Below are 25,505 nucleotides of genomic sequence, written 5' to 3'. Positions count from 1 at the left end.
TACAAAATTTCAGATCCAAGATATTTTTATTTTGAATCCAGAGAACTTTTTACATAAAACCCCGATAGGAGAGGAGACCCATTATTAACTCTTTTATGGAACTTAACAGATTAATTGACTCCCTTCCATTTTTCTCCAACACAAAAATGAGAGAGTTATATTAGTAGTGTCTCTGCTTCTGGCACATAACACAGATGGTAGGTAATTCACTGGACTGCAGTATAGTCGAGATTTTGGGAATACAGTGATTTTAAAGACATTATAACTCTATTTTATAAGCATGGTCAAACATACTTACTATATACAAATATGTGAGAAAATCTATATAAATCACTTCCTTGTTGCATTTTTATTTGCTGAAAGATCTATTTTATAACATAAAAGTATATTTTCTGAAAGGCCTGATTCCTCTAAGATGACATCCCATTATTTCCCCACTATATTGTTTCAGGGCTACAAATTGTCATTTTGTTTTGGTTTAAATTACTCCTGTCACTTCTCAAATGCCTGCTGGCATAGCATTAATGTTATTAGAAGTAAATTAAATTTATATGTAGACATCCCTAGATTCAAGGATTCAAATTATACTTTTGGGCCATTGTAATTAGCAGAGGAAAACAATGTTGCTTAAGTGTCTCTAAAACCCTAAGGGATGAGAGGTAATGAAGATCAGGTGGTTGAAACACCTTGAGAAAAGGACTAGATTGGTAAGGGTGTGGCAAATGGAACTTCGAGGGACATTCTTATGGCTATATGGGGAAGCATGCCCAGAATCTGCCCTCATTATATCTGGCGCTTGCCAGTTCTTTTCAAACCTCAGTTTCATGAGCACCATAAAAACTCACTTAAAATTGAAAAGAACACCCTGAAGTTAAAATCCACTTTGCTTTTCTTTGCCTTTCATGGCTTGGAATGTCACCTTTTACCTCCAGTAAATAAAGCCAACATCAACACTCTTCCGTGTCTTTTATTTTTTATGCACTCAATATTCTTCACATGACAATCTGGACTCTTAAAGGGAAATTACAGTAGTGATCTATGTCTTGGCAAAGAGAATTGTCTTTATAATATACAGTTACAGTGTATCCATCAATTTCTTTTGTTTCTTAGACTGTTCACATTGGATTGAGTAAATCTAAAATGGAATTAAAAGAGACATGATTAATAGTGGACTACAAAGAAATAATGATATCATAATACTCTCTTAAAATGACCTGACGTGTGTCTAAGTAGTATTCCCCAACAGAGACAATTGCACTGTTTTACTGTCTTGTAGGGTATTGTCTCTTTAACCTCACTATTTCCGAGAAGCCACCGAAAAGTTCTAATATGTCACAATTCAAATGTCAACATGTTGTTGGAAAGGAAGCTAATAAGTTAAGCCTTTGAGAGATGCCAAAAAAAGAGGTGATTCAAACTGTTGAGAGAAGTCCATTGTTTTCTAAGGGGAAATAGAACTCCAGAATGAAACAGGGTACTTATAAGTATTTAACTGGAAAGTTTAGGGGAAAAAAGCAAACTCACACATTATTTTATTATTATTTTAAATCTGGCAATCTTTAAAAAGAACCGTTATCAGTGTACTTCCAAGGACAAGAAAATGTGAACAGCTAGGGTTAATAGGATACAAAGTGCAAATAAACTATTTTTTTATAGAAACAGCACATAACGAGGAGTAATTTTCCCAAGATAGTCTGGATTCTATCTGTGGACAAATACAAAGAATCTTAGGTTATATTATAACATATTATAGCAACATTTTATGTTTAGCATTGTTTTCTATAAACCAGCTTCAGGTGGTTCAACTACTATTGAATGAAAAAAATTATTTTATTTTGACAGGAAAGAAGCTAAGCAGAAAATACTCCTCATTAAGTTATTTTTCAAATTTAGCACAATTTTGTGCTCTGGTCTTGTTATAGAAAAATAAACAATTGGACTTTAGAGCCACCTACTGGAATAAAGAGGCACATACAAAGTCCTCATCTTTCCAAAATATAAATAGATAAATAAAATTAAAGTATGAGCATTTCTGCTGATCTTATAAGACATCAACTTATGCAGTTCTTCTTAGTTTGAAATATCACGTGTTCTTGCAAAAAACCATAGTTAACAGTAATATCTTCTAAGAATATATTCTTAGAATATGATGGTGGTTGTTGTGTTGTTGTTTTGGTTGTGTGTGTGTGTGTGTGTGTGTGTGTGTATGTGCGTTGCTCAGACATTTAGAATCTGGACTTTTTTGGCTTAATAAGATTGATTCTGGGCTGGGCGCAGTGGCTCATTTGTAATCCTAGGACTTTGAGAGGCCTAGATGGGCAGATTGCTTGAGCCCAGGAGTTTGAGACCAGCCAGGGTAACACAGTGAAATCCCATCTCTACCAAAAAATACAAAAATTAGCTGGGTGTGGTGTTGCATGCTGTAGTCTCAGCTACTCAGGTGGCTGAGGTAGTAGGATCACCAGAGTCCAGGGAGGTTGAGGCTGCCGTGAGCTGTGATCATGCCACTGTACCCCAGCCTGGGCAACAGAATGAGACCCTGTCTCAAAAAAAAAAAAAGAGATTGATTCTGTTTGTGGACATTCTTAGGAAGATTGGGAGAAAAGACTCATTGGCACTGTTAAAGAGAGAGAAGAATATATGAGGCAAAGGAATAATTTCCTTCTCAGAGTACTGTAGGGTTTTGCAAAGATACTGTGGTATAATATAATTGGTCTCATTTTCACCAGTTAATCGTAGAACTTCATTCTTTCTTCTAAAACCTCTGTCTGATTATGGGATTGTTTAATAAATAACCTTAGAATGAAATGAAAAACTAATGACATTTTTATGGTAGAATGAATAAACATCTAAAGATTTTCATGCTTAAAAGCTTTTCTAAATGAAAAAAAACAAAACAAAACAAAAAAAACCTGGTGCCTAGACACGTAAGTTGGACAATGACTTGCCTAAGTCACCAAGCTGCTTAGGGGAAAGGCAGCGGCTCTTGGAAATTTCAGGTCAGGGTTCTTTCCACACTTGCTCCACTGCTTTTCAGTCAGTCATTAACAGATGTATTAAATGCTTCCTCTCCTCAGCACTTTGCTAGAAAGCAAGGGGAATAAGCACCACCCCCATCACCCCGATAAATGAATCAATAAAACGCATAATGCCTACTTTCAAAGAGAGAGAATCAGGAGCTGGGCCTGAGGGCAGGACCCGGGTATGGGAGCACCCTTCTGATTGGTGAGAGAGGGGTTACGTTTTGAAAAACGAAATACTGTCCTTTGTTGTCATGATCCTTTATGTCATGTCCTTTCAACCTATTACCTTCCAAACACATTGTTGAGAAGGTGCTACTTTTGCAAACTTGCTTAAGTGGGGAAGGTGCAAGGTAAGCTAGGCTACTGCTGGAGAATTCCAGGCAGGATTCAACTCTGTGAGTACGTGTGGTTTGCTAGGATGTTTTGAGGATTCAGAGAAGGGAAAGTTCTTCGTTAAACATTACACAGGATATATGTGATGCAGCTAGCCTTGCATTAAGAAAATTTGATTTGTGAGGCAGGATTTGGAAAAGATTTGTGAACTGGCTTGAGAGTCACGGCTTTCCATTTGTCACCAGAGGGCTGGTTTTCAGTATATAAAACAGGAAATCACACTTCTTTTGATAAAAAATAAAAAGATGTTTGTTAAGGCGTTTGTACAGGTATCTTAGTGTATATCTTGCCCTTTGTTAATATATATACATCTCTCTCTTTCCTGATTCCATCCGCCTTTATTTTGTCTTTAAAGATATTCTATAGAGTAGTTGCAGACATTGCGCCGGGAGAGGAGCTTCTGCTGTTCATGAAGAGCGAAGACTATCCCCATGAAACTATGGCGCCGGATATCCACGGTTAGTACCACTCACGCCACCCTCCTCATCACCTTATCATTGCGACTATAAAGTAGCATCGAAAGCGTCCATTGCTCCTGGTGTTTGTTCGTTTCCCTGGCTTTTCAATGTCAGTTTTAACAAGTTCCTTCTCTTGAAGTAGCTATTTTCTTGGTTTGACATCTGGCCACTATTACAGTGAAGCTGAAGTAAGCAGAGGTCTTCCTTAAAGTGGAGGTCAAAGGAATTTTGAGTATTTGCGCAGAACCTCACCTAGTAAAGCCTTTTGTCAATGCATTAGTTTACGGTGAGAATCCTTTCACTGTGTAAGGGGTCTTTCAGGGAGCTTGATTTTGAGCTTTCCTAAATCAAGGGGATATTTCTGTCATCTAATGTTCTATTACTGGGAAAAGTGTTTCTACTGCAGGAAAATCTTAGCCAATATGACCATATGGGAGGGGTGTCAGGGAAGGGGCCTTGGGAAAAATGTATAGATGAAGAAATTATAGAGGCAGAGGAATTTTTATTTGCCAGAGGCCTATTCTAAATCAAAAGATAATAAAAAATAATGATAATCAGTAGTGATACATGCTTGGGTCAGATAAAGAGAAAATTTTGCTTGTATTGATTTGTATCATTGAGATGGAAATTTAATATATATTTTTCTTCTTCCTCTTTTTGTGCCCTAGTATAATGTGATTTGGTTCAACATAATCTAGTGGCATCTTTAGAATATTTTGTAGTTGGAAGGTCTATTGGGAAGGATTACCCATTCCAACCTACCATAGAGTCAGGGATCACCACCCTTCATCCTTTTAGCATCCCAGATGGGAAAATCTCAGCTTTTGCTTTTACATCTCCAGGAAGCTGCCACTCTTGGCGGGTTCTCTTTACTTGGACAATTTATCCTTTGGACTGCATTCTGCCTGTTTGTAGGTTATACAAGAGTAGTTGTATTTGCAGGGTGAGGGGGAGGGCTGGCGGTGGGGGCGGGGGGCGCTTTTGGTACTCATTTTCCTCTTAGCAACTCTGACATGCAAATAGCTTTAGAAACCTAGAGTTCCCAATTAGCCTGGTAGAGTTTGAGCCTGAAGAGGGTGTCTGGCCCAATGGGAAAGGGCTCTTTGGCAGCAAGGAGTTCTTAGATGATGAAGAACTGCAATCTGGGCTTTCTCTGGTGCAATGAATATTTCATCTGTAAATGTTAGACCTAAAAAGGTTTTCAAACAATTATTTTTATTTAATATTAATGATTAGGTTAATACTCCAAAAGTTCTAAATAGAAGTGACTATTCTTTTAGGGCTGCCATTCATAAATTACTTTCCTTTACAACACTCTTGAACCCATCAGTTGCTTCTTGTTTTCAATGTATCATGTTTACATCCATACATATACTATGTATGTTACATATAATTCTTATAATATTTAAATGATGATTTGTATTTTATACTTCTAGGATTCAACTCTTCCTAGGAAAGAAAATAAAGCACATGTATTGCACACCTACTATATGATAGATACTATATACTCTCTCTATATTGTCTCATTTACTCTTTTATGCATAGAACCTGTGGGAAAGAAATTATATCCATTTTACATATAGGGAAATTCAACCTAATTAAGGCTAAGTAAATTGTCCAAGAATGCATGGCTAGTAAGTGGTGCCCAAGATCTTTGCTGTCTCTGATACCTAGGCTTTTTCCATGCATTATGTGGCCTAGAGATTCTGTTTGTGTTCGGACTCCTGGCTGAGGTCCTAAATGTAGATCTTAAACATATGAATAGTATTACAGACTATATGAAATGTTTCTCCTAACCAGCTAATGTCGTTGAGAATCCTGTCTTTAGAGCCAAGTTGATTTTTTTAGAATACCTCCCTCTCTCCATCCTTTAAATCCAAAGACAAACTGTTGAATCCACATGGTAATTTCTTTACCTTTCTGTTACCACTGTTACCGGTTTAGTTTAAACTAAACCAGCATCTTATGTGGATTTCTGCAGCGGTGTCTCACTTGGTCTCTCTGCTTGACTTCTCATGCTGAAACTGGGGAAAAGTCTTCTAAAAACCAAGTCCGAATATATCCCTGCTTTCCAACTTTCAATGGCTGTTTTCCTTCTTAGCATAGACTTACAAAGCCCCTGGTGAGCTGCACCCCCTCCAGCTTCATTTTCCACTCTTCCCTTATGTGTGCTCTGTGAACCGACCATACTTTACTACAGCTCTACCTTTCTGTGGATGTGCCATGTTCTTTTTGGCCTCCATCTCTTCACATTTCCCGAAATGTGCCCCCTCCTTCCACTTCACCTGGCTGATTCTTACTCATTACAGAGCCTTTTCTGAACCTCTTGTCCCTAGATTTGATGGATTAGTCCTATTTCTGTAGGCTCCTAGAAAAATATAGGACCTTTAGGTCCTATGCTTTCATCTGCCATAAAATATATCACAGTCTGTTTGTTCATATGTATATCCCCTTAAATTTCTTACATATTCATTCCCTAGCAAAATGCCTAACATTTGGTAGGTGACTAAAGTATTCCCCCAAAAACATTCAGTCAATGAACAATTGAAGAGTAACATCTTCCTTGGTCATAGGTCTATAAAAGAGGGATTATGTGTCATATTGTTTGCCGTGGGTATTTTTTAGCAGTGTGAGCTGTTTTCAAGACTTCTGTGATTGTATCTGTGTGATCTGTGCAGCATGTGGCATTATGAGTGGGCTGAAAGCTATTCAAAAGGCAAAAATAGAAACAATGCCATCACTATCTGATATTTTATAACCTTGTTATCTCTACACCCCACTACTACCATTTATTTATCTTATTGATTTAAAGTGCAAATTAATGATATGTTTGCTATTTAACAAAGCTGTGCCAATTAGCACTGACCCTGGGGTAACATAAATTAGCCTAGAAGGGTACTAAAAACATCCTGTGTCCCATTATTAGTGATGATGAATGTTAAACTATTTCCAAGTTTGCTGACATTAACCAGGCTTAAGCATGGCTCAGATAGGGACTCTGTGTCCCATGTTCTTTCCAGATAATATGGCACTGGCATAATAAGAAGTGTATGGAATAGAAATTGTTTCAAAACCTTACATAGCCACATAGCTCTATACTCCCTGACTGTTTACATTTGACTTCTCTGAACCTGAAATCCTCATCTGAAAACTAGGATAAAAATCTGACCTACAATTCCTCATAATCAGGTTTTAAGGAATGTCAGTAATCCACGTACAGGGTTGAGAAAATATATGATGCTCAGTAAGTCGTATTTATTATTTTTAGTATTCTCTGGACCTGAAAAGGTTTAGTCAAAAAGTTCTACTGATCAGGAGGATATACTCTAGTCACATCCATTGCTTATGTTATTGTTCCAGTCTCTGTCCTGGGTTCTTCACATATGATATTTCTAATACACATTAAAATTGACATGATAGAAATGACAATCAAACAATACCTATTATATCTTGAAAAATTTGGTAAGATTGGCTGGTTTGTGATGGCAATTCCTGACCACCCAATCCTAGTAACACCTGAATTGTTTTCACAGAAGAACGGCAATATCGCTGTGAAGACTGTGACCAGCTCTTTGAATCTAAGGCTGAACTAGCAGATCACCAAAAGTTTCCATGCAGTACTCCTCACTCAGCATTTTCAATGGTCGAAGAGGACTTTCAGCAAAAACTCGAAAGCGAGAATGATCTCCAAGAGATACACACGATCCAGGAGTGTAAGGAATGTGACCAAGTTTTTCCTGATTTGCAAAGGTTAGAAATGGCATGTCATACCATACAACTTGTGTATTTTTTCTGCAATGTTATGCTGAATTTTGAGGCTTTGTGCAGATGGAAAATTTGGAACTCCAATGAGCTGAACAAATGCACTCGTGACATGTTCAGAAATCATATTTGCCTGGATATTCTCATCTGTAAAACATTTACAGTGAAATTGGAATTAGTTATTTTGATGTCAGATGAAAAATAATGTTATATTATTATTAAGTAGTGTTATTAAAAACTGAAGGCTTAACTTTATAGTAAATTGTGATTTAGAGAAAATATAAAGAGTGCTGGAACAAATTAAAGTAATCATATGTCAAGAAACAATAAAGCTACCCCTAGGAACATTTAGATGATTTTTTAAAGGACTAGATCTGGTATTCACTTAATGACAGGTAAATAATCTTTTGATAGAGCAGTAATTCATGGATTTAATTTCAACACTTGATCTAAGTTGCATATATATAAAAGAATAAGAGAAGCATGTTTGATTTCCCAAAGTGTTGAATTTCCTAAAAGGAAAAAGAGAAACACGATAATATAAATGAAGTAATTCTTTAACACTTATTTTTAACACAATGGAAATTATATTTCAGTGACATATTAACTTTTTATAGCCTTTTGAATTTTATTCTATAACTTTTTAAAATTGCTGATAACAACACTAGAACCTACTTTTTGAAAAGTATATACTAATTGTACTACAGAATGGTCTTTAAGATCAGAACAGTTTAGAACAGTTAATGGATTTTTTAAATTTGTTTTTACCTAATGATTTTTGCCTTGGTCCACAAATAATTTTAATAATTGTATTCACTATTTTGCTTTTAAATCTGGAAATTATCCTTGAAATTTGTAATCAGAATTTTAAATGAACACCACATTATATTTAAATGGGAATGGTAGTATATCAAATGGCCTTACTCAAGAATGGGAATTACTCAGATTTTGTCTTTGACAGTCCAACTTCAGTTTACTCTTTTGTTTCCTTTCCTTCTTTCCTGGATCCTTTTCTTCCTCTCATTTTCACCTCATGTATTGCCCTACATCCTCTTCTTCTGGTTAAGCCTCTTTTAGGAAAGGATTTCATCTAGTAGTTCTTACTTCCTACTAAGAGTGTACAGCAATACTTCTTGGGTGGAGAAAGCCTCTTAATCTGCCTAGCTGTAAGATTAAGCCTGAGTCAACTCTATCTAATGCGGAAACCAACTGTTAGTTCAGTTGATTCAGTCAAACATTTAGTAGAAAACAAAAAGGAAATCTAATTATCTGTCATTGCATGAATTCTCAACATTTATATTTTGGTAGTCCAGCCATATGGATAAAGCATGTCACTATGCAATTGAATGCTAATCCTCCAACTGGTATTTTTGGTTATAAATTATATAATCTAGCCACATTCAGAACCTTTATTTTCTGAATATTTTTTCCTTTATTGAATGCTATGTTGTCACTTTATGCTTTAAATGACAAAAATTACTTTCTGGATATGATCTGTTCTTCTGCTGTCTATTCTTAATGTAAAATCTTGAGAAAAGAATGCAGACAAAAAAATAGGAGCAAGAAAGAAACAAAGGTCGATGTGCAAAAGGTGAAAAGAACTGAAAAGAACTCAAAAGGCTGATCAAGGCTCTATAGATTGAGATAAAATTCCATGAAAAGCAGAGAAGTCTCACTGACTGACTGGATTGCTTCTATGTTTATGAAAGCAATGCACATTTACTTTTGTGAAAATGACTTGCTTTTTCGTGCTTTTTATTACTGATTAGCTGGAAGCTAATAATACTATGCAACAATATGGAGTTTCTGCTCGATTAGGAGAAGCAAAGAAGGGAAAATTCCTTTTGCTTTGTTATCTTTTTACCCCTACATGCTCATAATATATTCATAATATACTCTTAAAATTAAAACATATCCTTGGAATTAGGGGGAGGAATAAAACTCAACATATAGGCCAAGCTCTTGCCACAGATTTCAGGGTTTATGATTTGATATATAGCATAGTGGAATATATATCATAAAATGGCTTGCCTGTATGGGTTGCTAAGGACGGACAGTGAGAATTGCAATCTGTACAGTGATTTTGGAGGATGTCCCTGACTCATTTTAATGTTAACGACAGTTGTTGGTATCTCTGTCTTAACTCTTTTATTAACATTCCACTCTGTAACAAACAGAGGATTACATATTGTAGATAAAGGTAGGGCCTTTCTTATGGCTCCACACACCTGTACTCTCCTAGTACCTTTTGTTCAGAGAGATATCACCACCTGTGATCAGAATAGCATTTCCAACTCAGTTGATTCATGGGGCAGGAAAAATGAGTTCTTGTGCCAGTACGAATAGAGTTGTGGGGAGGAAGCTGAGAAAGAGAAAATGAAGAAATGCATTTCTAATTTACCAAGATATGAGAATGGACACTTCATTTTCTTAGATATACTCCCACTCACACAGTCTGTATGACCACTGGATAATTTATTCTAGGTGCACAAAGGTCTTAATTGGTACTGATATTTATAGTATTCATCACACAAAGAAATAAAAGAAAATAAAAGAATGCTTTCATGGTTGGTACTTTTTCTTTTCTAAATAACTTTTTTAATGTGGAGCGCTTCAAATATACACAAAACTAGAGAGGGGATAGGATTTTTAAAATCCCATGTGTTCAGCTTTAATAATTATCACATGAAGCCAATCTTGTCACTATACCTGCTTTGAATTATTTGAAACAAACCCTGGACATTATATCATCTTATTCAAAAATAGTCCAGTATGTGTCTATAGAAAGTAAGGACTCCTTAAAAACGTAAGTTCAATACTACATTAAAAATAATTTCTTAATATTATCAAATATTCAGTAAGAGCACAAATTTCCTCAGTTATCTCATGAAGTTTAGTGTTTTGTTTGAATGAAGATCAAAATAAAGTCCACATATAGCAATTGATCGACAAGTCTGTTATGACTATTTGAATCTAAAGGCTCCCCCAGAAGGCAGTCTCTTTCTCTCTGTGTCTCTCTCTGTCTCTTTGTCTCTGTCTGTCTCTCTCTCCACCACCTTCTTTCTCTTATTACAATTTATTTATAGAAAATTATAGAAGAAACTGAGTTGGATTCTGCTGTTTATATCATTATGGTGTTAACATCTTTCTCTATCTCCTCTAGTTTCCTGTAGACTTGTAATTACATCCCAAGCCTTCATTGGGATTTATGCTCAGTGTTTCAGCAAGATTTCATTGATGGTGCCATTTATTTCTACCCGAAGTCACATAATGGATTGCCTAGATTCATTAATTCTTTAGGAGCTTCAAAATGAACGTATTCTGACTCTATCATTGTTTCATCATTTATTATCTGGATTAATTTCGCGTAGAGAACCTTCCCTTCATAGCCTATTTGTTTACCCCGAAGTGCAGTTTACATAGGAAAAGCAGATATGTACACAAATATTTTCCTTTTATTTACCAGTTTTAGGAATAATGATTTGGCTTTCCTGCAGCTTCCTTGGGAGACCAGTGAGGTTCTGTTTGTGTTTTGAATATCATTATTGATAAAAGAGTTGCTGTTCTTATTGATGCTTCACTTGCCCCACCTTTGGTCAGTGGGCATCTCTTCAGGTTGGAACCCTAATTTTTTGGACATTATCTATAAATTTCTTGCCTTTTGTCATAACAAGATGTTGAAGGGCCATCTTGTGAATTTCATAGTTCAGATTTGAAATAGGCTATTTTACCACGGAGCTCTGGTTACTTTATTTGGGGGTACTATCCCAGTGTGTTATGTGTGTATGCATTTAATCAATAAAGGTGTTGCAGACACCTTCTATCACAGTAATCCATTATCTATAATACTTGCTTTTCATTATATTCATGCAGCTTTCATATACAAATTTTAGAAAATGGGGGCAAACATTTGAGAAGATAAAACACTTTAAACTTTAAAACAGAGAAACTATGCTTGTGAGAAACTTCTAATCATGTTTTTCTTTTAGGGGACTTAAATATTGCATCCACTTAAAATATTACACACTTTTTTGCTCCCCAATTCTTAGGTTTTATATATTATGTGTGTGTGTGTGTGTGTGTGTATATACACACACATATATCCATGCATCAGTCCATCCATCCATCTGTCCATCTTTGATTCACTAGAGATTATATACATTAGACAGAATACTTGCCTACATATTTTTAAGCATTTTCTGTTTGAGTGTTTGTGTTTCAGTTAAGTGAGTATTAGCAATACGTGTTGCTGTTAGAATTGCGTAGTGAATCCAAAACTGGACAAATAGCTTGTTGTTTATCATGCTCTTAAATTGGCAGATAATCCTTGCCAGCTGTATCAGATTTATTTTCTAACAACAAGAACACATCTTCATATTGGTGACACAGTCCAGGAGACATAGTCCAGGAAACATAAAATGCACTTTCGTCTGTCACAAGCCTGTTTCTGCTCTTTCCTCCTTCTCAGTTCAACTCCTTTTCCTTCTTATTTCTTTAATTACCAGTTGGATTAGCAATAAAATGATGTTCTGTTTATGAATGCATCCTTTGTCTTTTAAAATCTATTGTTCTCTTAACAGCCTGGAGAAACACATGCTGTCACATACTGAAGAGAGGGAATACAAGTGTGATCAGTGTCCCAAGGCATTTAACTGGAAGTCCAATTTAATTCGCCACCAGATGTCACATGACAGTGGAAAGCACTATGAATGTGAAAACTGTGCCAAGGTACAGTGAATTTGTAGGCTACTTGGCCTCTCTATGTCATCCTGCTCTCTCTTAATCCATCACTTGCTACGATATATAAAAACAAGCCTTCAGAGGGGAAACTATAAATATCTTGAGAAAAGTACACTGAGTGTTGTATGCTAAAAGGCATTAGTAGAGTGTATAAAAACACTTAGTGGGTATCCTTTTATTTTTGTAAGGGAGGAAGTGAGGCTTAATGGTGAGTTCCAGAACTAGGTGTCAGACATCCTTGGTAAATTCCTGGTTCCGCTACTGATTTGCCAGTGTGGAGTTGTTTTATGGCCTTGTGGAGAATGAAAATTTTATCCAATTCACGTTACTGATTTCTTTTAATAGCAATTTGTGAGGAAGTCACATAAAATTTCTGAATGCCTATTCAGAAAGAATGGGTGACTCTTACATTTGCAGATTTTTCCAACCAAGGGCTCACCATAAATTATGACTTGGTTCTAATTAAAATGTATAGAGCCTCTGTCAGTGCTGAACAACAGAAGGATGATATGGAAGTACTCAACTTAGACCATAACTGTGAACTGTGGTAAAAGTAATTCACTTCTTTTAATTTCATGTTTTTTAATTAACTCAAAGATGTCCTGGTGTCATTAAAGTTGCTTTCTATTTCCAAAACACATTTCCTAGCATTTTAATAGCTTTTTTTTTTTTCATGCCAATGGAAATTTCTGTACCCCACCAGGTTACTGGGTAATCATTCTCCTGTGTTTACCTTGTTCTATGCACATTAAAATTTTGTATGTTTTTTTCTCATAAAAATTAAAAATACATTTGAAATTTCTTTAGGGATGTTTTGCTCTCAGATGTGTTGGGTGGCTTTTTTATTTTTGTTTTTAGTACAATGTCTAAAGGAATGGTTTTAGCTTGCTAGTAATTCACTGAAAGAGTGTTAGAATTTAACACCCTAGGGAAACTCTTTAAATAGATTTAAGGTATGCTAGTCAAAATCCTCCAAATTTTTGTACACAATGTGTCTTTATTTAAAGGGTGAAAATAGCACACCAGTTTTAATAATGGCATAACCAGCATTTTATTATTCAACTCAAGTCACTCTAAATGGTATCAAAAAGGCCTTGAATATGGCCTAATAGTGCCATTCATTATTTGGTTCAACTGATACCAGTGGATACACCATGCTAAGGATATAGAGCAGAATAATTTACACTTCCTACCCTAGAGGAGAGTACATTTTGGAAATTGGAGGAGAGTACACTTTTGGTCTTTGGGGAAAAGAAAAACAAAACAAATAAGCAAAATTTCTTCTTGAGTCATCCCGGATCTTCTTTATTGTGCCCTTGAGTTAAGTTTCTTGATTAATCAGTACTCATTTCCTAGCAGGTTTTCACGGACCCTAGCAACCTTCAGCGGCACATTCGCTCTCAGCATGTCGGTGCCCGGGCCCATGCATGCCCGGAGTGTGGCAAAACGTTTGCCACTTCGTCGGGCCTCAAACAACACAAGCACATCCACAGCAGTGTGAAGCCCTTTATCTGTAAGTTTTCAACACTCCAGCCCTCCTTCCCACATCTGTCTCTTCCCCAAAAGGCACTGTGACCAGGAGAGTGGCTGCACATGGCCATTAGAGGGTCACCGTGTTAGCTATTTATGGTCCAATCCAGTAGGGCTATTTATGATTACAAGTAAATCTTTTATAATCAGATCCATGGTATTTTGTCCTTGATTCCTGAGAAGTTGTTTTATGATTTTCTTTTAGAAGAAATCAATAACAGGTAGAGAAAAGAAAAGTCATTAGATAATCAAAGGGGATTTAATCAGGACCATCAGATTTGTCTCATATTGTAAATGTTCATGGCTTTGTAAAGCAGCAAATAGCACCCATCACTAAACAAGATGAAATGATTAAAAACCTGTTCTGGATCAGAAAGAGCTGGAAGAACCCCACCTGGGAAGTAGGCTTACGGCTCTGTGTGCATGTATGTGAGTATATGTGTGTGGAGAGAGCAAGGGGGATGAAATGCTTTTTAATCTACCCATTGTTGCCATCACAGGCTGTTGGATCTGTAGTTCTCTGCTACTTGAAGAAAAGCAGAACATTTTCGCTTAGATGCAGGACATGCTGTTTCTCTTACCCACTGCACCAAAGCAAGTTTATAGGCAGTGTGCTTTTAGGGGACATCTGATCTGACCACCTACTTAGAACATCCCTGTACAGAGCACTGTCGTAACATCCTTCAAATACAATAAAACTCAGCTCTCATTTGCTTTTTCTTCTCTCTGCCCACTCCTGTTCTCTGTATTGTGCTCAAACATTTTATAAGTAAAATCAGTTGTTCTTAGTCTACCTGGGCAAAAATTCTGGGCTTCTTTTAATCCATTGCTTGGCTGGGCATATAAATACAATGACTTATTGAGTTGTGCTGCAAACTTCAAGACTGATTTTGGACCCAGACACACATAGAATTGGTTGAAGCATACTCAGCACTTGGCAAGACCTCTGACTTTGGTTTGTAATAGGTATATGAGACACTACTACAGGACCTGATGGAAAAAACTAATTTTCAGTGCCAACATGGAGATGCCAGAGACTAACTCTCCTTCGCCTTGACACAGCTTTCTTTTGTGTGTCCAAGCACCAAAAGAGCTTTTCTTTCCTTTTCCAGCTTACACTAGAGTCCTGTTTTGCTCATATGTTCTTCTGTTCCTCGGGTGAAGAGGACTAGCAGATAAACAAAAGGGTGCTCTCGTCTCCCTTGGGGAAGCTCTGTTGAAGGTCACGGGAAATAAAGCATTCAATAGAAATTTTAGACTTCTTGTCTCAAAAAGACATTCCTGACTCTTAAGTCTTAATGTCCTGAAAATGTACTTGGAAGTACTACAGGCATACGATATTAAATAGTTCATTTATTTCTGATTCCTCAGAAATAAATTTTGGTAAGTTTTATTATGTTTTTATGTGAGAACAAACTAGAATAAACCACAAGGAATTCTGATCACTCATTTAATGCTTTCTCTATTATTTAAAAGTCAGAAAATATAGACTTCTACTATCCAAGACTCTGGGATCTGAAATTTTAATTGTGTTGAAGACAAGTGTTACTTTAAAGTGCCATAGGGTGTCCCTTTCCAATCAGATTGCATAAAGTATTTCCCTTGAATGTATTTTCAGTAATTATTGGTAAATTTAAATAGCAGATGGCATTCTTCAAATTTAAAATCTGACAGAGAACCATGGAGTAATTATGAATAATAGCCATGTAATTTCAGAACAAAAGAGTTTAAAGATCAGGAAATGGTGTGGAGACTTGAGTGGAGGAGGTTCACCTAGGGCTGATATCTGTTTCTCACCAGAAGGCCACACACCACGATTTACCCCCACTGGTGTGTTTATGGCAACTGTCTCTTATTACATTGTGCTGCCACGCTTGGGCCCAAAGTCACCAGTGCTAAGGTAATTACTCACTGCCTTTACAGAAACCTCCAGCTTTCCCAAATAGAAACCACATGCTCTAATAGGCTGAATATATTCAAAATGCCTCTTAATTTGTTTAATAAGTAGAAAAATGCAATGTTAACTGCTGGCTAATTCCTTATTACTGAGAAAATTACAGTAGAGTATAGACTTCAACATCAATTGAACCAGTTTACCTGGAAGGCCTGGTAGTTTGTGGTATGCCAGGCCAGGACTTCAAGTGCTGAAAACAAAGCCTCTGCCTAAGAAAACATCCCAGATTCGATGTTCTTGAGCCCAGACACAGACCCACTCAGCCATGTAACAAAGGGAGCCACCAGTAAAGTCAGCTGAACTTCTGTTACTCCAACAGAGAGAAGCTCTTGATTTTTTTTTTAAAGCCATCTGATTGTAAGAAAGAAGTGTAGAGAGCAATATTCACTTGCCAAAAAATGGCGAGCCTTTGAAAAACTCTTGTCTTGGTTGAATACTCATCAAGACATTTTTTCAATGCCTTTTAAGAGGCATTGCTTTCTTACTTTTTATAATTCCGATAATAAAATGTTGTTATTGGTTGCAGCTAAATTATTCTAATATATCTAGTAAATGTCTGATGTTTCTACCTTCTCCATTATTTGATTTTAATTAGTGTATCAAACAATTTAAATTAGATGTATATTTATGGTGTATGGTTAAATTGTATATACTTTTAAAGCTGACTCTGGTCAATATATTCCGGTAAAATAATTTGAAAAGATAGCACCCACATCTTCTATTCTCATTAAAATGCATGTTACAACCTCTATAATGTTGTGATTCATCCCACAATTGAAGGCACCTTTAATATTACCACTTTGATATATGCAACAATACACTTTAACCTTTAGTAGTAAAAGAAAAAGATATACCCTCACTCGGTACTTCCTGTTTGGATGTATGTGGGATAATCCAAGTTCTGGGTGAGTTTTGCTTGACTGAAAGTCTATAAAATCTCCTTGACATGAGTTTTTTTAAAATTATTATTGCTTTGACATAGAAGCACAATCATTCTGCCCTTAAAGGCAGCCATCGTATGAAAGCAGTAACTGTTGCATTTTGTCTTCAATTTAATTTCTTAAAATAAATTTGCTTCAACAATTACCAACAAGGTACATCTTGTTTCTGCATGTATTGAACATGCACAGAAGTGTTAAAGTAAGCTCACACATAACGTGGCTCAATCCTGTAAAGTAAAATAAAAAATATGATGCTCAGGGTACTGATACTGTAATCCCGCTGGACCGTGAAGTGAGTGAGGATTCTTACCTGGTAAAGGAGTTATTAAGGGTTACAAAGTTTGGTCTTAAAATATACTTGGCTATAGTGGCACATGTGTGAGGAGGGAGATTCTACTTTATTGGCAAATTCTTAGCAAAGAGGCATATTTCACAGCTGTGCCCTTCTTTCTGGATTAGAGCTTTCACAGTGCTCTCCCCTACTGACCATAGTTGGCTATAACACACAGAAGTCAAGCCTGAGATAACCAGTGTAGATATGACAACAAGTGGACATGTTTCCCAAGGACAGGGGTTTCATAAATGCAGGAAGGTTAGCACAACCACTGGTGTGAGGGGAAGTCAGAGGACGTGATCATAGTTCATGGGAACCAGCAATGCAGGATGGGCTACATTCAATTTAGTTTCCTTTGCAGGCTTAAAATAGAGCCATTGTAAATTATGTCAGTTTTTCTCAAATCATGAAAATGATTGTTAAAAAAAGTCTCAGAATACACAATGTGCATTGTTGTGTGGCTTTGATGTGTGAATGATGAGAGCATATGATATAATACCAATTAAATAATAGCAGGGCAGTCACAGGCTTTTTCCCCAAGGGGAGAGGCAATAAAGATGAAGTTTCTGGCTGAGGATGTTTTATTTTGTTTTGGTGCCTACAAAATAGAATTTTTAAGTACTCTAAAATTTGAAAGGGGTTCTTGTTGTGTTTTGTACGTAATGCATTTTAAGACTTTAATTTTCAACATTATATTAGTATAATAATTGTGTGGAGAATCAATGCATGATGGAATTTAACTTTTCATAAATATTTAAATACACAAATATTATGCAAAATATTGCACAAGGGGGTGACAAAATATATATATCTATATATATGAAATATTTGTGCTGCCTCAAGACATTTGTCAGGTTGGTTGCCTTGCTTTGGAATCTAGTGAAATGGGGTTTTCTGTGTTTGGAGCACCCAGATTGGTGCCTCCAATGTCTTTTACTGGCTTCCTAATTGAAATTTTGAGTAAACCAATTGTGATATTTGCTAAATTCAGAAGCAATTGACATAAAGCCTGAGATTCTTTTTTGTTGTTTGCACACAGGTGAGGTCTGCCATAAATCCTATACTCAGTTTTCAAACCTTTGCCGTCATAAGCGCATGCATGCTGATTGCAGAACCCAAATCAAGTGCAAAGACTGTGGACAAATGTTCAGCACTACGTCTTCCTTAAATAAACACAGGAGGTTTTGTGAGGGCAAGAACCATTTTGCGGCAGGTGGATTTTTTGGCCAAGGCATTTCACTTCCTGGAACCCCAGCTATGGATAAAACGTCCATGGTTAATATGAGTCATGCCAACCCGGGCCTTGCTGACTATTTTGGCGCCAATAGGCATCCTGCTGGTCTTACCTTTCCAACAGCTCCTGGATTTTCTTTTAGCTTCCCTGGTCTGTTTCCTTCCGGCTTGTACCACAGGCCTCCTTTGATACCTGCTAGTTCTCCTGTTAAAGGACTATCAAGTACTGAACAGACAAACAAAAGTCAAAGTCCCCTCATGACACATCCTCAGATACTGCCAGCTACACAGGATATTTTGAAGGCACTATCTAAACACCCATCTGTAGGGGACAATAAGCCAGTGGAGCTCCAGCCCGAGAGGTCCTCTGAAGAGAGGCCCCTTGAGAAAATCAGTGACCAGTCAGAGAGTAGTGACCTTGATGATGTCAGTACACCAAGTGGCAGTGACCTGGAAACAACCTCGGGCTCTGATCTGGAAAGTGACATTGAAAGTGATAAAGAGAAATTTAAAGAAAATGGTAAAATGTTCAAAGACAAAGTAAGCCCTCTTCAGAATCTGGCTTCAATAAATAATAAGAAAGAATACAGCAATCATTCCATTTTCTCACCATCTTTAGAGGAGCAGACTGCGGTGTCAGGAGCTGTGAATGATTCTATAAAGGCTATTGCTTCTATTGCTGAAAAATACTTTGGTTCAACAGGACTGGTGGGGCTGCAAGACAAAAAAGTTGGAGCTTTACCTTACCCTTCCATGTTTCCCCTCCCATTTTTTCCAGCATTCTCTCAATCAATGTACCCATTTCCTGATAGAGACTTGAGATCGTTACCTTTGAAAATGGAACCCCAATCACCAGGTGAAGTAAAGAAACTGCAGAAGGGCAGCTCTGAGTCCCCCTTTGATCTCACCACTAAGCGAAAGGATGAGAAGCCCTTGACTCCAGTCCCCTCCAAGCCTCCAGTGACGCCTGCCACAAGCCAAGACCAGCCCCTGGATCTAAGTATGGGCAGTAGGAGTAGAGCCAGTGGGACAAAGCTGACTGAGCCTCGAAAAAACCATGTGTTTGGGGAAAAAAAAGGAAGCAACATTGAATCAAGACCTGCTTCAGATGGTTCCTTGCAGCATGCAAGACCCACTCCTTTCTTTATGGACCCTATTTACAGGTAAGCATGTATGGAAGATGATGGAATATGAGCAGATGTACGAAAGGTGGTATTTACACTGTAAAGTGATGGCTTTTTAACACATCATTTTTACTATTATAAAACAGAGTGAAGTTGTTTGATCTAGTGAACTCATTTTTTATTCTGAAAGTTGGATCATTCTGTTTGAACTTATTTTTGGATGGTTCTGAAGTTGGGGGTTTGGAATAGGCCTACAGAATTTTTTTCCCTTGACAATAAATTTATTTTTAAGCACTTTTTTTGGAGTGGAAAATATGGGAAAGTCATATTTAAAGTAAATTGTCAAGTGGCGGAAGAATGAGGATCCTGAAGGATTAATGCAAATATGCGTGGGTACTAAAATGGGTCAGGTTATTAGGAATAGGGGGGGATATATAACAGCAAGAGTCCACTCTTTGTTAACCTACCAACACATCCTTAATAAGGGCTGGCCATATTGTTTCTAAATAAATCTCTCAGGAGCCCCCAAGTAAATGAAATATTAATCACAGAATATGTTTTGTATATAATATGAGTAGTTGACTTAAAAAATGTCTCTGTTTAATAGCTTCATTTTCCGGTTTCCTTTGATGTAGCAAAAAAATCTTGGGGTGAAACATACAAGTTTAATAAAGGGCCTTTTTGGCAATATTCAGTAATATTCACTTGACCAAAGTGATTTAGTTTTAAAATACTAGTTTTCTTTAAATGGGTATGAATAATATGTTTGTTACATATTTTGAATATTACAAACATTTTCACATTTACTTTCTCATTCTAATCTTGAACATTGTCAAGAGTTCATGGAACATGTGGATAATTTTTTATTGAACTTATCTAACATTGGAGTATTTTCATAATTTGCCTATTTCTCTTTCGTGAAGAGAAAATGTGCTATTATTTAATTCAACAATATTTATCAAGTTCATTTTACTTAATAGGTACTAGAGCTGCAAGTTCTTCTCATTTAAAACTCTTCTTCTATGTATATTATCTACAATGTGTTAACAAGGAAACACTGTCAGTATGGAAAGGACTACCCTCATTTGAATATGATAAAGTAATATCAAAGGACAATACAAAATATCTCAGTGCTGTCAGTACCAAGTTTGGCTGCTTTTTAAAATTATTATCTCTTAATTCCTTTGGCAGTCCTGTTACTAGAGAAGGAAAAAAAAGAAAAACATGTCTTCCATATTTTGTGTGTAGATTGTATGTCACACTTTTCGGGTAAGGTCGTATTTCCTACTCGATGTGTCTCAGTCCTTTGTTAAGATAATTTTTAGACTTTCCTTTTTGTACCCTCTCGATAGCAACTGGCTTCTGGTTCTTCCACATATCTCTTGCATTCATCCTCGTCACCTACTAGCATTCCTCTTACTCACTGTGATCTCCAACAGCTCTCTGGTGCTTGTCTCAATTAAGACCTAGGCCTGTCATTTTGCCAAACTCATGAAAGACCTAGAATCCAGTTTTAGTGTCAGACTCGGGTTGAAATCTCAGCCTTCTCATGTCTGAGACTTTAAAAAAAATCATAAAATGGACATAACATCACCTACTTCAAAAAGTGAAATAGTATATGCAACACACATATATCACATATACAATATCAATAAGTGGTAGCTATTTTATTCTGCTTTAAGAGTGCACATGTCTAAAAGTTTTTTTAATTACCAAGTTGGTAAAAGAAATTAATTCAATGAATTAATTCAACATAGGGATATTATTTCCCTATGTGCTTAATACAAAATAGAATGGCAAACATTTCTAAAGCAGAAGGGATATGTAGGTAAGTTTTATGTGTCTCTCTCTACCTTCAGAAAGCTCCCCATTCTCTTTTCACCACACCCATCCTATCTGCCTGCCTTCTTTATCAGCAGTGGCATCCAAAGAGCATATGTGCTCTCTATCTCTGAATATATATTAAATATAATTTACATAAAATATGTATACATCAATATATTATGCTATATGTTTAAATATAAATATATATTGAGAGAGAGAGAACCTCAAAGAGTGGCTAGCAGTGTATATACTTGGAAATGCCCTTGCTATTATTGACAAATATGGAAGGAATAAAGTGCATATTTGAGAGAACACCTTCTTGGTAGAAAATGGCTCTAATATTCAAAATCAGCCTTGACCTCATGATTTCAAAATCATTAAGCATTCTTGTCTACATTTGGAATGGAAAGGTACTGAATTCGTGACAAATGCCTGTAATTTAGTGACTCCTCATTTTTCATGTTTTCTCATTATTCCTATTCCTAGTCATTCAGTAGGGTTTTTCCATTATAAATAGGATCTTCTCTCCTCAAGCACCTAGAAGTGTCATGAGTAATCTCCAAGAACTGGACAGATGTCTTTATATTTTTATGAGTGTGCTTCCCAGAAACCTACCATTGACTTTATTGTTAGCTCCTTTAAATGTCAGTGATTATGTAGTGATTGATACGTGAGACTGCTTCATCTACAAAATCTAATTTTAACCTTTCAGAGTAGAGAAAAGAAAACTAACTGACCCACTTGAAGCTTTAAAAGAGAAATACTTGAGGCCTTCTCCAGGATTCTTGTTTCACCCACAAGTAAGTATTTTGGATTTGAGATTTCCAGCTTGTAAACTAACTTGTTGATCCTGAAAAGCAGGTGCAATGAAATGAAAGACATCTTGAGAACATTAGGATTTCCTATGACGCTGGTGTGGAAGAACACAGGAAATTCTAGCAGAATTAAAACCCAAGCTCTTTAAAGAAAAATTAGTTAATATATGTGTAAAAAATAACATGATTTCAGTGTTAAATGATTGTCTGCTATTAACTGTTTATTGAGTTAAAGTGCATTTTGGAGTGAGCAGGATTCATTTAAGAAAATAAATATTCAAGGTGTGTTTTGTGTGTGGTGGTTGCTGATACTAAGAAATAGATCATACTGTGACTCGTCCCAAACTCATGAAGGTCATTCTTGTTCTTTTAGGGCTTAGATAAAAACAGGAAATGAGTCTACCTGACAAGTTGTTACCATAGAGGGTGAAGGAATTTATCTAGAGACCACTGAGCATTCCAGCAAAGCTCTGTAATTGCACAAGAATTCACCACAATGCACAGTGCTATTTGCAGAATAGAATTGTGTTCATTTATCAAAATATATAGTTTACCATTACAAGGAAAATACAAAGCAGCACTATCTCTGATTGGTTCATCTTAAAGTCCTTATACATTTAGTAATTTTAAAAACAGGTTTACATATCAATCACCATCTGGAAAATCGTATTGAAAGAACAAATACGGTATATAAACATCTTGAATGTGGTTTCTTAATTTAAAATTCATTTTACTTTTGTTTAAAGGATGCAAGCTCTGGTCTTTATAGATAGCAACATTTTAATGAAAATTCTTAAAAACAGAATAAACTAATTTGTTCTGTTGCAATATTTTCAAACAAAAAATGATGGTTCTCTAATAAAATCGGGGGAAGTTTATGCAAGCTGTCTTATGGAAAGCTATGAGGTAATTAAATTAATTAAATAAAGATCATGGGATATGGTTCTTTTTTCCTTTTCCTTTCTGTTACCTCTTTAACAATTTTTCAAGTATCTTTCTAGAGTCCTGAATAAAGAGTATGAGAGTTGTAACACAATCTTCTGGGTTAGTTGGGTAAATCTACTATTGCTAAAGCACTCTCACTCCCTTTCAAAATGAGATAATATATGGTTTAGCAGTAAAAGTTTCAGAAACATTCCAGTTAGTATTAATCTTATATAGGAAGACTAAAGAATGTTATTCACATAATTACTTTATGGAAAAGAAGTAAGTTAAAAAACAGTTTATCGGGACTATAATTTATATTTAGACTGATCTAAATAGTACTTGTAAAGTTTCATAGGCTAATGAACTGGAATGTAGCAAATATTTTGTGTCAGATATTGTACAAAAAGTACATCTCTCTTGATACTTCCCTTATAATTATAAATAAATACTTATGAGGATATAATATTCATATATACATTAATGTTACAAAAAATTAATTACAGTAATATTAATTACAGTAATCAAGTGATTTTCATGTTCTGATCATCTTTACAATTTAGTAATTAACCATTTCAAAATTGAGTGCTATGGGTTCACGGTAGAATGGAGAAAAACCAAAAAGGGATTCAATGTCTTTGAACATCTTAGTCTACCTGGCTCTTAGTTTTCCCATTTGTAAAATGAGAGAGTCGGGTGTAAGGTTTCTATCCACTTTGAAATTCAAAGATGTTTTGCTAACCAAGGTAAATTTACCAGTTCATAAGATGGGCAGTTTTATCAACCATTAATTCTGTATGAATTCGCAGCTGTTAGCAATATAGTAGGTATATATTTTAAAATAAAATCATAAGAGAGCAAAGATGTTATATTTATCATTCCCAAAGTTAATTAAGGATCACAAAAGATAAGGCATGTGTCCAGTGCTTCCAGCATAGCAGTTATTCCTAAGATCTTCACAAACACACCTGTGGGAGCACAGTGGCAGTGATTCCCTCCTACACCAGCATGTCACGTCTTGGTGTAAGGGATTCCCTATTGCTGCATGTTGCTATTAGAACAGGACCCAAGGGTGATGATCAAAATACTTAAAACCTGATGCATCATGAATACCTACCAATCAGAATGGATTTCTGCGATTCTGGAGCAGGATACTGGAGGCTCTTGCTGCACCAACTGCCAATGTTTTATTCGCTGGATAATGGGACTATCTGAGGGGTGTTTGGGGAAGAGGCCAAGGAAGCAGGGGAACATTCAGGTTGCTTAGGGCAAAGGCTATTTACCAACTATTACAGAAACACTTCATTGTTTTTATAACCATCACGGCTGTTTTCGTGTGTCATGCTATATATAGCTGGGATACAAGCTGGGATACAGGTGAGCCCTCTTCCTCTTTCATCACGTCTTACCTTTCCCAGGGTAGCTGGAAGAGTTGGCATTTATGTACACAACATATTTAGCATTGTGCTTGGCATGTGGAAGGACCTAAATGAGGAAGAGCTCTTATTAGTGGGTGCAAAAGCATTTTATTATAAATATAAATATTTATGCCCAGTTTCTTTGCCAGGGCCATGCCATGTACCTAGGAGTACTTGAAAAGATGCTTATTGTATTCTTGGCATGACCTCACTGCAAAAGTAAGGGGGGGCACAGATTAAGGAGCCAAACAGAATGACTTGCCTCTGTTCTTAGCGCTTGTTATGATTTCATAGCTAATGTGCTTGCATAAAACTGTTCATTGCTTCATTTTCCATTTAAGTATATTGGAGCAAATCACATGGACCCTCTCAGCTTCTGGATCTTCATTTCAAAATGGGAATAATATCTGCCCTATTTCTTGGGTTATCATAATAATAAAGGGGGGATCAAATTCTCAATGTTTTAGGGAAAGGAAAGAAGGATGCTTCATAGAGATATTCTCTGGGCAAGTCTGGTTTTACAATTTTTGTATATCTTTATATTGTTCCCAGCATATTCCTTCCCATTCCATAATTCCTAGTCAGTGATAAGTGAACACCTCAGTAAATAAAAATTTATTGAATTTTATTGAAAGATTTTTAGGCTGTATTATTGCGTTTTGGAATAATACGTATTTTAAAAATTCTGTCAAAAATACTTAGAAGAGGCCGGGTGCGGTGGCTTGTGCCTGTAATCCCAGCACTTTGGGAGGCTGAGGCGGGCAGATCACCTGAGGTCAGGAGTTCAACACCAGCCTGATCAACAGAGTGAAACCCCTTCTCTACTAAATACAAAAAAAAATAGCCAGGCGTGGTAGCACATGCCTGTAATCCCAGCTACTTGGGAGGCTGAGGCAGGAGAATCACTTGAACCCAGGAGGTGGAGGTTGCAGTGAGCCAAGATTGTGCCATTGCACTCTAGCCTGGGAAACAAGAGTGAAACTCCATCTCAAAAAGAAAAAAACAAACAAACAAAAAAAAACCAAGACGAAA

At 36.3% G+C, this 25,505-nt stretch overlaps 1 protein-coding gene across 3 annotated transcripts in view; it reads left to right on the top strand.

Moving 5' to 3' along the window:
* Positions 1-25,505, top strand: part of MECOM (MDS1 and EVI1 complex locus) — a 581,310-nt gene that overhangs the window by 528,817 nt on the left and 26,988 nt on the right. The window contains exons 4-9 of one of the 3 annotated variants that reach the window (XM_030822789.1): positions 3,772-3,874; positions 7,408-7,624; positions 12,217-12,364; positions 13,736-13,889; positions 18,175-19,531; positions 22,029-22,116. In XM_030822789.1, coding sequence (XP_030678649.1) covers positions 3,772-3,874; positions 7,408-7,624; positions 12,217-12,364; positions 13,736-13,889; positions 18,175-19,531; positions 22,029-22,116 — 2,067 coding nt within the window. Of the gene's footprint in view, positions 1-3,771; positions 3,875-7,407; positions 7,625-12,216; positions 12,365-13,732; positions 13,890-18,174; positions 19,532-22,028; positions 22,117-25,505 lie in introns of all 3 variants that reach the window. The other 2 variants (XM_030822791.1, XM_030822790.1) reach the window with 2 other exon arrangements.

Source organism: Nomascus leucogenys, chromosome 11 (genome assembly GCF_006542625.1).
Source record: "Nomascus leucogenys isolate Asia chromosome 11, Asia_NLE_v1, whole genome shotgun sequence".
Taxonomy (NCBI): Eukaryota; Metazoa; Chordata; class Mammalia; order Primates; family Hylobatidae; genus Nomascus; species Nomascus leucogenys.
This window is presented reverse-complemented; position numbering and strand designations above follow the sequence as displayed.